The following is a 15,595-nucleotide window of genomic DNA, read 5'->3' as shown; positions in this document are numbered from 1 at the left end:
GGTTTGAGATTGTTTTTTCTGTGTCCTCATTACCTATATCAAGTTGAAGGTCATTTTTAATCTGACCATAACCTCATAACCATCCTGTAAATCAGTGGTTCTCAACCTTTTTCAACTCATGGCCCACACAACCAAACACATATGTTTGCGCGGCCCACTGCAAAAAAATAAAAATAATGTACTGACCCCGCTATTGGGTTAATAACTTAGTACTCAGAAGCTAGATTGTTACCTGTATTTATTGAATGAACTAGGGCTGTGCGATATGGGAAAAAAAAAAAAAAAACTATTGCGATTTCTTTGATGAATTTTGCAATTTTGGTTTAATTACGATTTTGACACACACAGATATGCTTTACAATTAAAAATTCATTCAGGATGAATTTAAAACATATTTCCAAAAGAAAACCAATAAGAGCTTTATCAAAATGTTGTAACATCTCTAGAACGGACATAAGTCAAAATAATCACTAAAGCAAAGGTGTAACAAAATTTCTAGACTAATGGCAAAAAAATATAAATAGCCTAAATAAATCCTGTGTCCAGGGACTTTTTTTTTTTCTTTTTTGCCATGCATTGTTCATAGAGCTCATTTATTTAGCGGTGCCTCGGGTGTTGAAATATATTTGCTATACATTATACAGGTTCACATGTTGGCTTACTCCGTCTGCAGTGTGTATACAGTATGTGTGTGCGGTGCAGAAGCAGCAGCGAGAGCGCATTAATGTACCACAAAAGCACATTAAAATAATGTACGAGCGCAAATCTCTCTGTTCGCACACAGAACCGTCACAAAACCTCAGATACATGCAGCTCTCGCCCGGAGAGAGTGTGCACACGCTATAAAGCGATTTAGAAATCGCGCATGCTCACATCGTGAGTTTATGATGATTTCTATTAATCGCACAGCCCTAGAATGAACTGGCAATGAACAGAAGATAACTCGGACTGGCACCGCTCAGCAAAACCAGATCCAGGGAGAGCTCGGCAGCAGGTAGACAGTCAGCGGAGCAAGCCGTCAGGAGGGAACACGTTGTCAGCCGTTTATGTTGAACATGTTTGAATTTGTTCTGTAGCATATGCAACAAAAAAAGCTAAGGTAAATTGGTGGCATATTCTTAAACCAATAAGCGAGCTCGAATAGTGGAAGCATAATTACAGTTTTTTTTTTTTTTTTTTTTTTTTTTTTTTTTTTTATTTAATGATCAGGGATGTAGTGGAGGCTAAACGCACGTAAACGTCATTTACGCACCTCCCAACATTTCGTAAATAGCGTTTACCCACCTCCAAAGTGTGTTTATCCACCTCTAAATTGAGTTTATCCACCTCTAAATAGCCTACAGTTCCTATGACATATTAAATTAAGCTCATGTTGTTTTAATTTCATATTGTTCATTATTAGTTTCATAGGTTGTTTGTTGTTAAAGATGAAGTCTTTCATATTGCGCTGCAACTTGTCAGTGTTGACCAATTGCTTGCGGTGTAGTAGTGGGAAGTTCGGATCATTTTACTGACTCGGATCTTTGAGTCTCGTTCAGCAAAATGAACTAATCTTTTATCTTCCCGTCTCTATGGGACTGACAGGAACAATAAAAGACTTGGACCTCACCTGTCGATTCAGAACCCATGTGTTGTGTAATCCGCATGTGCAGTCAACACAAAATGAACGAATCACTCTCTGAGACAACTCGGTAGTCTTGAGTCATATTAAAGATTCGTTCAAAATGAATGACACACAACAGACTGCATCAAAATAAAAAAATGGATATCAGGCAATTAATAATAATAATAATAATAACGTTTGTTATTTTTCATAGAAATCATCACTCATACAGCAGCCATTCATCTTATCTCCGGTTTATTTGTGTTCGAATACATACAATATCCAAGATACAGAATAACATTTCTATTCATTTTACACTGATTCATGCGATCTGAAGAACTAAAACAGCTAACAGAGCTAGCGATTGCTCTCCTCTTATTGATTCGCGTCGGCTATGACATCAGTGCGATAGTTTGTAAAGCTGTCAATCATCTCACGTGAACCACGTGACCAAAAGGATGTCATTCTGCAATGAAGCTGTCTGTGTCATTGCAGTCTCTGTCATTGATAAAATGTATGAAAGACAAAAGTAAAAAAATATTATACTTAAAATAATATAATTATAGACATATTATAGACCAAACAACTAACCGATTAATTGAGAAAATATTCAACAGATTAATCGACTATGAAAATAATCCCAAATCCCTAATCATTATGCACAAGTGCATTGCATGGGAACCCCTGGATATACAGTAAGCCTCCCTCTCTATTCCTCTTTAAAAAAAATGTTCTCTCTGTTTTGTCATTTAGTAAACTTTATAGATTTCAACCTTATTATTCCTTCTTGAGTCTCTTTAACAAGAACTTCGATTAATGTATGAATTGAATAGTGATGGTGTGACCTATATGAGGGAATAACCAGTGATACCCTTGGTAGTAATATCAAATGATAGCCTATAGCGATGTCATCAGGATACACATACACCGGTAGGCAGTGGCCCACCTTACCACCTCACCCAGAATTTATAGTTTACCCACCTCTTTTTTTTACCACTACAAATCTGTTAATGATATATATATAAAATCATGTTATTATGTTATGACTTAGACATTTTGACATATATTAACAATATTATTATTGGCGGCCCACCTGCAACGCGGCCTACAGGTTGAAAACCACTGCTGTAAATGAACAGTCACTACATTGCTATAATATCTGCTCTATTCACACTGCGTATTTCCTTGTACATACTGTACAGGATGTTGTTTTAAATATATCAGAAAAAGCATTGCATAATCTTGAAGGTGTACTGTATGTTGATGCAGTTCGGCAAGGTGTTTCTTCTTCTTGCTGATGTGCAAATGTGCTGTGCCATATGGCTGCCTGCTGAGTTTCCTAAAACTTGTAGAACTCTACACATTTATCTCTTTGTTCTGGCCTCTGAGTATGCAGAGAGCTTTAATTCATCAAGACCATCAGTGTCACAAAGTTGTTTTGTTAACCGCAGATACACAAATTACCTCTCCAGATGTCCCTTTGTGCTGAAGTACTATTAATTCAAGAAAATAATTACAAGTATTTTGACTATTTCCATATGAAGTTTGACAAACAGGGTCACGGCACTGACTAAATAACAGTCGAAATGCATAAAGTGATGAGTACCATTTAAATCAATGCATGTGACACTTTCTGTGAATAGGGTACAAAACAGGTACTGAAAAAAATAGGGTTAAGCCAAAATTATTTGAGTGTTTTCATATTCTACTTATCTTTTGACAAATAAAGTTTAAAACTGTAATCTGTGTGATTTTGTCCAATAGACATTAAATTGAATGGCTATTGTCAGTCTGCCTTATAGTTAGTGTTCTTCTTAGTGTAGGTGATTCCTATGACTACTTAAGAATAATAAATACGCTGTGACTCACCACATCCAGAGACTTTGAAATGTCAATAATGCGTCGATAGCTATAAATGTCAGGTATAGAGGAACATCTAAGTATGTTTCTTTCATCCTGGCACATGTGATCACGTCATGTTTTAAACATGCGCCTGGAACATCTATTAATATATTTGTCCTCTCCTCAGTGTTCCATCTCTAATGATTTAACAGAGCCGTTGTATATATGTTCCTCATCTGACAAAAGCGCACGATGCCAACGCTTGGCCATTCATGAGAGGGAAAAAAGATTGAATACGATGTGTGAAAAGTGCCGTGTCTCTCGTTGCAGTGTAAGAGTCACAATGCTGCCTTGTTGCTATGGTACCCCTCTGTTGCTAAGCAATGAGTTGATGATTAGAATTTTGAATCGGATGGAAGAGTGGTATTTTCTCCACCATTCTATTTCTCCATGTATGGTACTGTGCGTGACTGCATTGATGAAAGGCATGTGGGCCTGTCCTTACTCTAATTCAAATGCAATTGCCTTTTTCTACCATTCATTATGCTAATATTTACCTATACTATGGTTTTTAATGTATTAGTATAGTATTTATCTATCTATCTATCTATCTATCTATCTATCTACACACACACACACACTTCAGTCCTAGTGCATTGATATCTGGTATCTTGTCTTTGCAATGAAACAGAATGATTTACAGCAAATGCAGAAAGATGCGATAGCCCTACAAGACCCTTTAGCATCAGTAGAGAGTGCTCTAGGGCGCCTCATAAAATACCACGTATGGCAAGGGACTCCTGACCTATGTATTTGTTTAGTACAAACTGAGACATATTTATATTATGCTCTGTTATGCTGTGAAAGCTCATCAACTTCTGAACTAATTGGGGCGATAAATTCTTGGCAATCCTCTGTTATGCCGAAGACTTGCGGCTATACATCACCCAGATAGACTGCTATGAGTTTCCTTTGCCCCCCACCAGTAAGCACTTTCAGCTCTCTCCTAAGGAAAGAGGTTCAACACAAACACTAGACATTACCGTCATCATTACCTGCAGGAGAGATACATTGCTGTGTCAGTGAAAACCTGCTTAGGGAAAAAGCGGCGACCCATGAGAATTCAGCCCAGGACAGTTGGCACTTGTGTTCCGTCAGAAGTGCTATTTTTGCTATTTCTACCTGCTATTCTCTTTTTTGCTGTGTTGGGACCGGGCTCCATGTGATCTGCCTACAGTTTAGCAAAACAAAGGCATTGGGGGAGCAAAGTGGTCGTCTGAATGGAGATAGCATCTCTAGAGAAGCCACCTGCCTTACATTTGTCATTGAAATATGTATACAGATGACAGTGCCATCAGCCAGTGCAGATGGAGAGGGAAAAACTGGTGAAAACACACTGAACTCCTGAGGTGGTGGTGGTGGTGGTGGTGGGTTTCAGAAAGGGGAATGTGCAGGTGCCCTGAAGCATCAACCAAATAAATTCAAAAAAAGTTAAGGTATACAATGATGGAAAAAGTCCTATTGAACATTTGACAGCTTCAAGTTGGAATGATCAGCCATTTTGTGCTCTCTGTGTTTCTTTAGAAAAAGCAGCATACTTTGCCTCATGCATTTTCATTTAAAGACATTTTAAGTGTCATTATAATGCAGTTGAAATATATTCCTGATGGATGGCCTTGTTTCTTTTTATTATCAAATCAGAGGAAATATTCCCAGATCAGTACAAGTTGAGATCCATCAACATTATTTGTTGCATGATGTTGATTAAGACAAATTGTTCGCTTGTCTCTTTTTATCCTCAAAAAAAAAAAAAAAAAAAAAAAAAAAAAATTGACATACAATTTAAGTCAGTAGAGCCAATTTGTAAACATTAAAACATTCAGTGTTAGTATTATAGCCGCCTGACATAAAAAGTATTAAGATGATTTTAGTGTGAAAAAAGAACTTAGTAATATTTTCGGTAACACTTTATAATAACTGCATGCTATTAATCATTAGTAAAGCATTAGGAAACAGTTAATTCATCATTTATAAAGCATTAATATACATTTATAAGCAGTTTATAAATATAGATATAAATGCTTTATACCTGATTTAAGAGCATATATATAATGTATTTAATAATTGTTTTTTTCATACTTTATTAAGGATCAATTTATCATTTCTAAATTAAGTATAGCATTATTTATACACCAGTTGTTAAGGAGTTGTGAGTGGTTCATAAGATCACTTAGAAATTGTAAGTAAATGATTCATAAACTATTTAAATGTGCATTCACACATCTTTTTATTCAGACATATAGTAATAGTTACTTATAGTGTTAATAAATGGTTTATTAACATATTTCTATTGTAATTCAGGGTTAATTCAGGTAGTTATAAAACATATGTAGTTGTTAGTTAACTATTTTTGTGAGCTCATCTAAAGTGAGGACTATTTATGTCTTGTAAAGCTTTTACAAATGAGATTTAAAGGCTGTTACTATTTTTAAGTTCTGTATCACTGTGTTGTGTTTGTTTCCGTTTTTTGTTTAGAAGATAACTGAGCCTTTAAATATCCTTTATAAATGCTTTACAAGGCATAACTAGTCCTCACTTTAGATGAGCTCACATAAATAGTTAACTGACCACTACTAAATTCTTTATAACTACCTGAATTTACTACATTTCTTGTGATCTTATGAATCACTGGCAACTCCTAAATAACTGGTTTGTAAATAATGCTATACTTCATTGAGAAATGATAAATTGATCATGAAAAAAGTATGAAAATACAATTATTAAACACATTATAGATATGCTTTTAAATCAAGAATAAAACATTTATATCTGTATTTATAAACTGCTTATTACTGTCTATTAATGCTTTATAAATTATGAATTTTCTGTTTACTAATGCTTAATTAATGATTAATATTGTGCAGTTATTATAAAGTGTTACCATATTTTCTGTCAAAACCATTTTTTTGCAGCTTTGTTGCAAGAGAATGCAAAGCCATAAACTAAACTGTAAAAAGTATGATTTAAACACCCATATTGCTCAAGTAATACACACATTTTGACAGAAATATTATTATTATTATTTAAAATAAAATTATAAGTTTCACATTTATGTTTTATAAAGTGATCAAATACTCTTTTTACTTTTTTTTTTTTTTTAATGACACACATTATGCCACTGGTTGTGTCATGCCCCTGGACTCATTATGTTGTGTTCTGTGTTCCATGTTTATTGTGTCATTATGTTCAGGTGTGTCATCTTATTACCATCATTAACGTTTGACATATAAGTTGGATTCTGTTCAGTGTTTGGTTGTCTGGTCTCATCAATGCGTGCCTGTCTTTCTGCCTTGTCCCTATAGATTACCCCCTATGTGGATTATTAAAGACTTTGTATTATCATCTTCCTCATTAGGTGATTCTCTCCCACACCACAACATGGCAGGTTGAGCCAATGCTGTACATTTCAGGGGAATCAGCCAACAAATGGCTTACATATAGCTGCCTCTGCATATTAAACTGGGATGGGGAAAAGTATTTTAACATGTATATAAACATTCTGCGTTCATGCCCTCTTTATATTTCTGCTTTTGCTTAGTCAACCTGATAAACAGCTTATGACCAGTTTGTTTTAAATAGAATTCTGTTGTTAGGGACTTTTTTTCTTTTTTATATAACTTTTTCACCCTCAATGAACTTCACCCACAGGAACTACATCATTAGTGCATTAACAGAAATGTATTACTGCAACTTTACGTTTAGCTTTAAAGCCTTTTTTTTTTTTTTTTTTTTCAAACGACAGCATATCACAGATCTTGAACCTGGAAAAAAAAATGTAAGCTGTTATTATAGGAAAATGGTTAACATTTGCAGCACTTCCTAATGATTGTAGGAGCGTAGGCAAAAACACTCTTTCTCTGTAAGAGCCTCAGACTCAGGTAAGTGGTTTTATTTCAGGATGCGGCATTGAAGCCGAGGAAGAGCATATCCGGTGCAACGTTGTCCAATGTTCCTTTGTTTCATGGAAACCTGGGTCAAAAATATGTAGTGGCAGAAGCGTGCAGAAGATTTCAGGCTTTGCTGTTTACAACTAGCCAATGAGTGTTCTTTAACATCTCTTGGGAAAATTCTTGCTGGATGCCTTCACAAAGCGCACAGGAAAATGGCTCCATTTTTACCTTTGCTCCGCGAGTGCCGTTTCTCTCTTTCTCTCCATTTTCTATTTTATGAGGTGGGGTGAGAGAGTAACAGAACTGCGGGCATTTAAGAGTGAGGAAGAATGCTGTGCAAACGTCGACGGTAAAAAGCTGGGGGTGAAAAGTACCACTGCTAAAAGAAGATGGAGAGGATACACAGAGAGATGGAGGACTGCACTCTCAGTCAAGTGCTCAGTAAATATTTCAAAACTGCAGTCAGAAGAACACTTTTTTTTTTTTTAGTGGGTCTGGATGGCATTTTAGAGATATTTTTAAGACTGCACAGAAGATGGATGACCTATAAGCGACCATAAAATTTACAGTTCTAAAGGTATATAATTGAATCAACTGATTCATCGAATCAATGATTTTCCTGTGGCAAATTGTATATATAAAAAAAATCTTTTTTAGGCCAGTCATAGATAAATTATGATGACAATAAAACCACCAGTAGGTGACATCAAACTCCTGTTTTGATGAATGATGTTTTTTTAATTGTTCGAACGATTCGTTCAATACTGCTGATTCAATTAGAAACGAAACAAGCCTGCATCCCAATGTGCAAACTGTCCCATCCTTAATTCTATGTGATATTAGTAATTTACAATACTATTTAGAGCAGATAGGCTGGATAGTATGCTCAGTGTTCACCCGAATGGACGGACTGTTAAATCTCTTGCTCACTTGATTAATTTAAAAACTGATTCATTCAAGGAACGAAACACTCTGTTATTATGCACTGTTTTTAAAATTAATAACACATTTATGCATGCGCATGTAGGCCTACTGATATTCAGAAAAGTAAATTGCTTGTGCAATGAATATAAAAAACAAAAACTCATACATGGGTATTTTTTCTTAAATTGTTTGAATTATAAGGTCATTTCTACACAGTGAATTATTTTGGACAAGACGTGCTTTTGTTTCATTTTTGCAAAAATCTCTCAATTCCTCACAGTTACACATACAGCACAATAACATTATGTCAGGGGAATGTTTTTTTTTTATTCTAATGAAGGAAAAATCATACCTTTTCTGTTGTCTTCTTTTTGAGGAAATTCAAAAGTTGCGCTTGAACCATACCACCTAGCTTTAATTGACCAATCGCCGTATTCAAAAAATTCTCTACTTGAGATATGTTAACATTTCAGTCGCATGATAAGTTTTACATAATACATGTTATTAACCCAAAGGGGATGGTCATTGGTTGATGGTTTTATTGATGGGATGCTTTTTATCATTTTTTTTTCAACCAGGAGGATGCCATGCCCCTGCTTCCCCCCTTAATTCAAACCCTGGTCATGAGCAATTTGGGCCTATTGGAAAGGATTTTTTTTGTGTTTGTTTGTTTTCTGTAGCTATGTGGGCTTTATTCAGTTTTTTGGAGCTTTTTGTAACACATGCGTTCTCACTTGCACCCACATAGAGAAAAGGAAAACTCTGCCAATGTTTAGAAGATTGTTTTTCTCTAATAGTCTGTCTAAGACCGCACACCCACAGTCTGTTCATTGACTGTCTGATGCATATTGCACACAAAACTGGAAAGTTTTTTTTTTTTTTTTTTTTTTTGGGGAAGTTTGATTCTGATTGGTGAGCTTTACAGAACTTTCAGACTCTGGGTTGATACAATGAGTAGAGGATGAAATAATCACTCGAAAGTTTCCCATTTTAGAGGCTTCAGATTTACTCAGATTTTTGAAAGCACTTAGTACCATGCAAAATGGATATTAACAAGCTGAAGTGTATTTGGCTTATGTCTGTGAAAAGGTCTTCACTTTAGAGTTTGAGTTATGGTGATGCTGCAATACAGTGATAATATAATTGTCTAAACGTTTCTCTCTCTTTCTTTTCTGTAGGTCCTCCAGTCATTGTGGGAATGAGTATAAATATTGCCAGTATTGACTCCATCTCAGAAGTCAACATGGTTAGTAACACTGATTTGGCATTACTGATATTGCTGTTGTTTCTAATTGTTGTTTTTGTTATTCATGATATGGGTAACACACCAAAGTTCCTTTATTTTAAAACAGTACATTGGGCTGAATTTGACAGACTTTTTGAGAATAAGTTAGCTGTGTTTCTTTAATAATATACAATATGTTTAAAGGCTGTTTTATTGAGTCTTCATGGCAAGAAAATGATCAGTATGGATGATTATGTATAACTGCGGTCATGACCAATTATGTTGCACCAGTAGACCTTTTGGCTCTGGACCATCACCTCAAATTAAACACCACCCTGGAGCCCTTAAAAAGCAGTTTACTTAAAGAGCAGTCATCTAAATTTCTGCTGACAACTCCCTATACATACTTACCGTGGAGACCCCATGCAGACTTACTGCATTCATCATTTCTTCATGCAGAGTCAGGGACTTTGGTTTTATTAGCGCCTCGGCTTCAATGCCTGCGGCCTGAATCCATAAAGTACCCCAGAGATGAGGTGCTGCACCTGGATCGGTTACTGTCAGATAATAATGGTTTGACAGTAGGAAATATGTAGCCTGACTACATCAGACTTCGTACTTCCGCTCAATTTCAGTTCGCTTCTGTACTCAGTCTAAGATAGCGAACTATCTCCAAGCTTTCCTCCGGCTCCAAAACAGCCGGCCAATCAACAAACAGAGGGCGGGCTGAGAGCCGGGATGTAGACGCTAACGCCGAATTTAGGATTGTAGTTTAGGTTAGGGAAATCGAAATTGGACACGGAGACACGGGATGCTATTTGCTCTGTTTTGGATAATATTCCCAGCATTTGCCAACTGAAGCCCGAACAAGAAAAGTGTTTGTTTTACATTTTGAATGGAGGTGAAGTTGTGGACCTACTCCCGAGTCCCGACAGGTTTTGGGAAAAGATAAATTTATCAACTGTTACCTAACGTTAGTGGGAAACTGGAGACGCCTTACAGTGGAAGTTCGAGGCGGCTGAGCCGGCGAATAACATACGTCATAACCAAACGAAATGCGACTGGCTTATGGGTAACCAGTGATTTTAAACTTCAGACAAGCACCCCCCCCCACCCCACCCCCCACAAGAAAGAAAACACTTGTCAATTATGCCCTTCCAGAGTTTAGTATTACCAGGCTAGGAAATATGATCTAAAATTAGATTTCTAATTGGGAAATTTTCAGAGAACACCTGGAAAATAAAGCTCCTTCCACATTAGTTTGATTCAAAAATCTGAAGGCATGTTTTTTTTTTTATTTAAACAATCAAATAACAATCCCCATTAAAATTATATATAAATTAAATAAATTTAACCCCAAATTATTTTTGGTTATTTTCATGTATCCTTAAAATTAGCTAATTATATACACACTTTGCCATTCAAAGGTTTGGGATCAGTAAGATTTGTAATGTTTTACATGAAGAAGTTTATTCTGCTCATTAAGGCTGCAATTATTTGATTAAAATAACAGTAATTTTAATGAAAAAGAATGAATAACAGTAATATTGTGGAATATTATTGCAATTTAAAATAAAGGCTTTGTATTTTAATGTACATAAAAAAAATGTTCCTTTGATGCAAAGCTGAATTTTCATCAGCATCATTACTAGAGTATTCAGTGCCACATGATCCTTTAGAAATCATTCTAATATTCTGATTTAATATTAATATTAAATACCTTTTTGCTGCTTAATATTTTTATAACCTGTGATTTTTTTTTTTTTTTTTTTAAGAATTCTCTGATGAATAAAAAGTTAAAAAGCATTTATTCAAAATAGAAATATTTTGTAACAGTATACACTGCTGTTCAAAAGTTCAGAGTTTAGTTTATTTATTTGTATTTGTATTTTTACAGAAAAATTCTTTTTAAAGAAATTAATGATTTTATTCAGAATTCATTAGAAAAGTTATAATAAAGACTTATACTGTTAGAAAACATTTCTATTTTAAATAAATGCTGTTCTTTTTTAACTTTACTCATCCAATAATCCTGAAAAAAAGTAACAGCTTCCAAAAAATAATAAAAAAATAACACTACTACTACTACTACTACTACTAATAATAATAATAATCACTTCAACTGTTTCCAAAAACATATTATAATGATTTCTGAAGGATCACGTGAAACTGAAGCGGTCATGTCAACCTGTCAAGTGGACTTGGGTGCGATACGCTACCTTAAGGACCTCTGTGTAAATTAGATGGCTGAACTTCTGGCACTTCTGAGGACTTCAGTTTCCAGAGGACCCTAATGCATGCCGTGTCCTCATTATCAGTGAGGGTCCTTCGACAGTCATCACAGGCAGCAGTTTTCACCTGACTAAAATAAACCCTGCTGAGTTGATGTGTGAACAGAAGACATTATGCTCAGAATACATTACAGTAGCTCCTCATTTTTAGGAAACAATTTCACTTCTTCTTTTTCACAGAAAAAGTCATAACTAAACACTTCTTTCAAAGAGGTACTTTGAAGATTATGTACCGGTCAAGTTCATTTACCTCTCTGACATTTCTCACGGTCCAGTTTTGCCTCTAAGAAAAAGGTTGATGATGGAATAACTTGTTGTTGTGCCGAAATGTTGGTAAATAAAGAATCACCTACATGTGAGTGTGCAGTCTTATGCCTCTTTATGCAACTTTGATGTCTTCTGACCGACACCTCAGATGGTGTGCATATGCATGCTTATTTTACTAGGGAATCGATATTGATATGATAGTGTCTGGCACCAACATCCATTCCACTTTCAAAGTCACTTAAATTACCTTTCTTCCCCATTCTGATGACCGGTTTGAACTTCAGCAAGTCATCTTCATCACATCTAGATGTCTAAATGCATTGAGTTGATGCCAAGTGATCGGCTGATTAGAAAAATGTGTATATTATACATATTACACTTGTATATTACACTTGTAAGTCATCCAAAAATGTGCTACTCTTCAACAACAGTACAGTAAAAACATTCAAACTAAATTGTAAAGACTAAATTGTAGAGAAATTTGGAGCTCAGAAAAATGGACACTGGCAATGAGAATATAATGTTAGCATTCATAAATGCAATCACTCTGACATCAGCTGAATGTACAGAAGCAGGAACATATATTGTAGTATTTCCTAGATGTGTTTTAACTAGAAAATGGTTTTATTATCAGTCTGGCTAATTAAAGTATCACTGCTGAATTGTTGCAAGCCCATCATCAGGTTTAGACGATGTTGTTTATGCTACATCTCCTTCATGTGGTACTTGCATTAAACTGCAGGTGTGTTAATTAGCTCTGGTCGCAGCATTATTAAGCTCCAAGTGAAATTTAATTAAAATCCAATGACAGTGAGATTTGTATAGATTAAACTTCACATAACATCGCTCCCAGGCATTGAAGGGACAACACACTAGCTTCACGATGCTTAATTTCTAATTGAGAGAATGTGCAGACATAACAGTCTAAAATCATAATAATTACAAAATTACCAAATGTGACAAAATCTCATAATGAGTCTTAATTTTGCTTGAAGATGAACTAAGATTAAAGGGGGCATATAATGTGATTTAACATTTTTCTTTCTCTTTGGAGTGTTACAAGCTCTTGGTGCATAAAGAAGTCTCAAGTAAAAAAAAAATATTCTCTATAATAGTTAAGATTCAACCACACCTACCTTAAACTGTTCATTATGACATGACCCGCGATTGTCCACATCACAATGTGGGAAGATTTGCATAACACCGCCCAAATGTTCACACAAAGAAAAAAGGTGTAACTTTTATTCCCGGTGTTATGTCGCCAACATGTTGTGGAGTCTCTGGGCCCTATAATTTACCCAGCGCAATGCGATGCAAGGTGCAGCACATTTTCCCATCCAGCGTCATGTCGTTTAATTAGCTAATGCATTTGCGCCTATTTGTCTGCTCATGGGCGTGCTGGTCTAAAAAGCAGGTGTGTTCAGGCGCATTGCTGGCGCAATGCTATTTTAAGGAGCTGAAAATAGACTGCGCCATAGACCAACTCCAACCTGCTCTAAAGTCTGGCGCAATGTTTTCTATTTTTATTTAAAGAGCGTGTTAGTATAGGTGGGTCCGCCTACACACTGCTTATTAAACACAGGGATGCACAGCAGCACACAAACATGGCAAATATTAAAAATTAAAGGATTGCAATGCATAATAATTTTTTGTAGGCTAATTAAATATATATATATATATATATATATATATATATATATATATATATATATATATATATATATATATATATATATATCAATGTATTTGCTCGCACACGAGCAGCTCCGTTTCATCTCAGAGACGCGTTTTGTCTTTGTGCTTGCCAAATTCCGTCGAGCAAATAGCAAATCCGTCATGGCATGAGCGCAACTGGCTCTTAAAGGGAATGGAAGATGAGACTCTGATTGTTTATGAACAGCAGCAGTGTAAGAACAGTGGTAATAAATACAGTTGTTTGAGTGTACAGTAGTATTGTTAATGTATTCTATGCAAAATATCAGTAGTGCAATAATATTTTAATAGAAATAGTTTACTGTGTTTTGTACAGTAAAAATGTTAGACAGTTTACAGTGTAATAGCTTGAACAATATACAGTCTGTGCAAAATATGAGTAGTGCAAATACATGTTTGTAAAATACTTTGACCAGTGCAGTAAGAGAGAAGGTGCAGGTTATATTGGTTGTGTGGAGTTCAGAAGGGTCACAGCCTCGGGGAAAACGCTCTTCCTGAGCCTACTTGTGCGAAAGCATAGGCTCCTGTAACGCCTGCCAGATGGAAGGAGGGTAAAAAGTCCATGGTTAGGGTGAGAGGCATCCTTGATGATATTCCTTGCCCTGCACAGGCAGCGCTTGTGATAAATGTTCTCAATAGTAGTTAACTGGGTGCCGGTGATCCATTGAGCAGTTTTCACCACCTGATGGAGTGCTTTGCAGTCAGATGTGGAGCAATTGCTGTACCATACTGAGATGCAATTTGTGAGTATGCTCTCAATGGTACAGCAGTAGAATTCCACAAGGATCTTGGGACTCAGGAGAATCTTCTTAAGGCTCTGTAAGAAGTATAGGTGCTGCTGTGTGCTGTGTCTGCTGTGTTAAGGGACCAGGTGAGGTAATCAGAGATGTGGATGGCAAAGAACTTGAAACTCGAAACACACTCCACTACAACTCCATTAATGTAGATGGGGGTGGGTGTATGACCCCTAATCTGCCTGAATTCCACAATGATCTCCTTTGTCATCTGGGTGTTTAGTTGCAGATTGTTGGTGGCACACCACACAAACAGGTGTTGCACTGCATCCTTATAGGCTGACTCATCAACATCTTAGATCAGACCTACCACCATGGTGTCTTCTGCAAATTTGATTATGTTGTTGGAGCCATAAACAGGAATGCAGTCAAGGGTGTAGCCTATAAGTCCATTTTCATATTTAAAGAATTTGCCACTGATGATTTAAATGGGAGTTTTGAGCAGTGTAGAGTAGTGCATGTTGTTTGTCGTTTCTCCGATCACACATGCAGACATGGTTTTATGTTTACGCAGCACAGTACACGTCTTTTTCCTCATCTGTAAATATTAATTAATAATTGTAAAAAAAACAAAAAAAACAGCTTCTTTGTTGCATACCATTCTGTGGATCATCGGAGCAACTGTTGTTCACTTGAGGGAAGATTTACGTTACAGTTTAAAATTAGCAAACAATATTAGAATTTAATAGAAAATTAAACTCATAATATTAAGTTTGTCATTCTGGGTAGAATGTCAACATTTGTTAAAAAAAGTAAACAAAAAAATTTTCAGGAACTATTTTGTACAGTTTAACGAACCCGTTAAAGAAAGTCATAAAAAAAGACAGATATCAGAGATGAAAGATGAGATACATTTTGGGAGGAACACAGAGTTATGATGCCTTGTTTTCTTCTTACCGCAATCCCTCCACTTGGAGCCACCGGAGAATGTCCATCCTGTTCCAGGCAGAAGATTTTATTTTAATTTGTTCAAAGTATTCATTCAA

At 35.8% G+C, this 15,595-nt stretch overlaps 1 protein-coding gene across 1 annotated transcript in view; it reads left to right on the top strand.

Annotated features, from left to right (window-relative positions):
• The window catches only part of LOC127942327 (gamma-aminobutyric acid receptor subunit beta-4-like), a 57,707-nt gene that overhangs the window by 23,618 nt on the left and 18,494 nt on the right, over positions 1-15,595 (top strand). Inside the window, exon 3 of the mRNA XM_052537995.1 lies at positions 9,498-9,565. Coding sequence (XP_052393955.1) covers positions 9,498-9,565 — 68 coding nt within the window. The remainder of the gene's footprint in view (positions 1-9,497; positions 9,566-15,595) is intronic.

The sequence above is a fragment of the Carassius gibelio genome, chromosome A21 (genome assembly GCF_023724105.1).
Source record: "Carassius gibelio isolate Cgi1373 ecotype wild population from Czech Republic chromosome A21, carGib1.2-hapl.c, whole genome shotgun sequence".
Classification (NCBI taxonomy): Eukaryota; Metazoa; Chordata; class Actinopteri; order Cypriniformes; family Cyprinidae; genus Carassius; species Carassius gibelio.
This window is presented reverse-complemented; position numbering and strand designations above follow the sequence as displayed.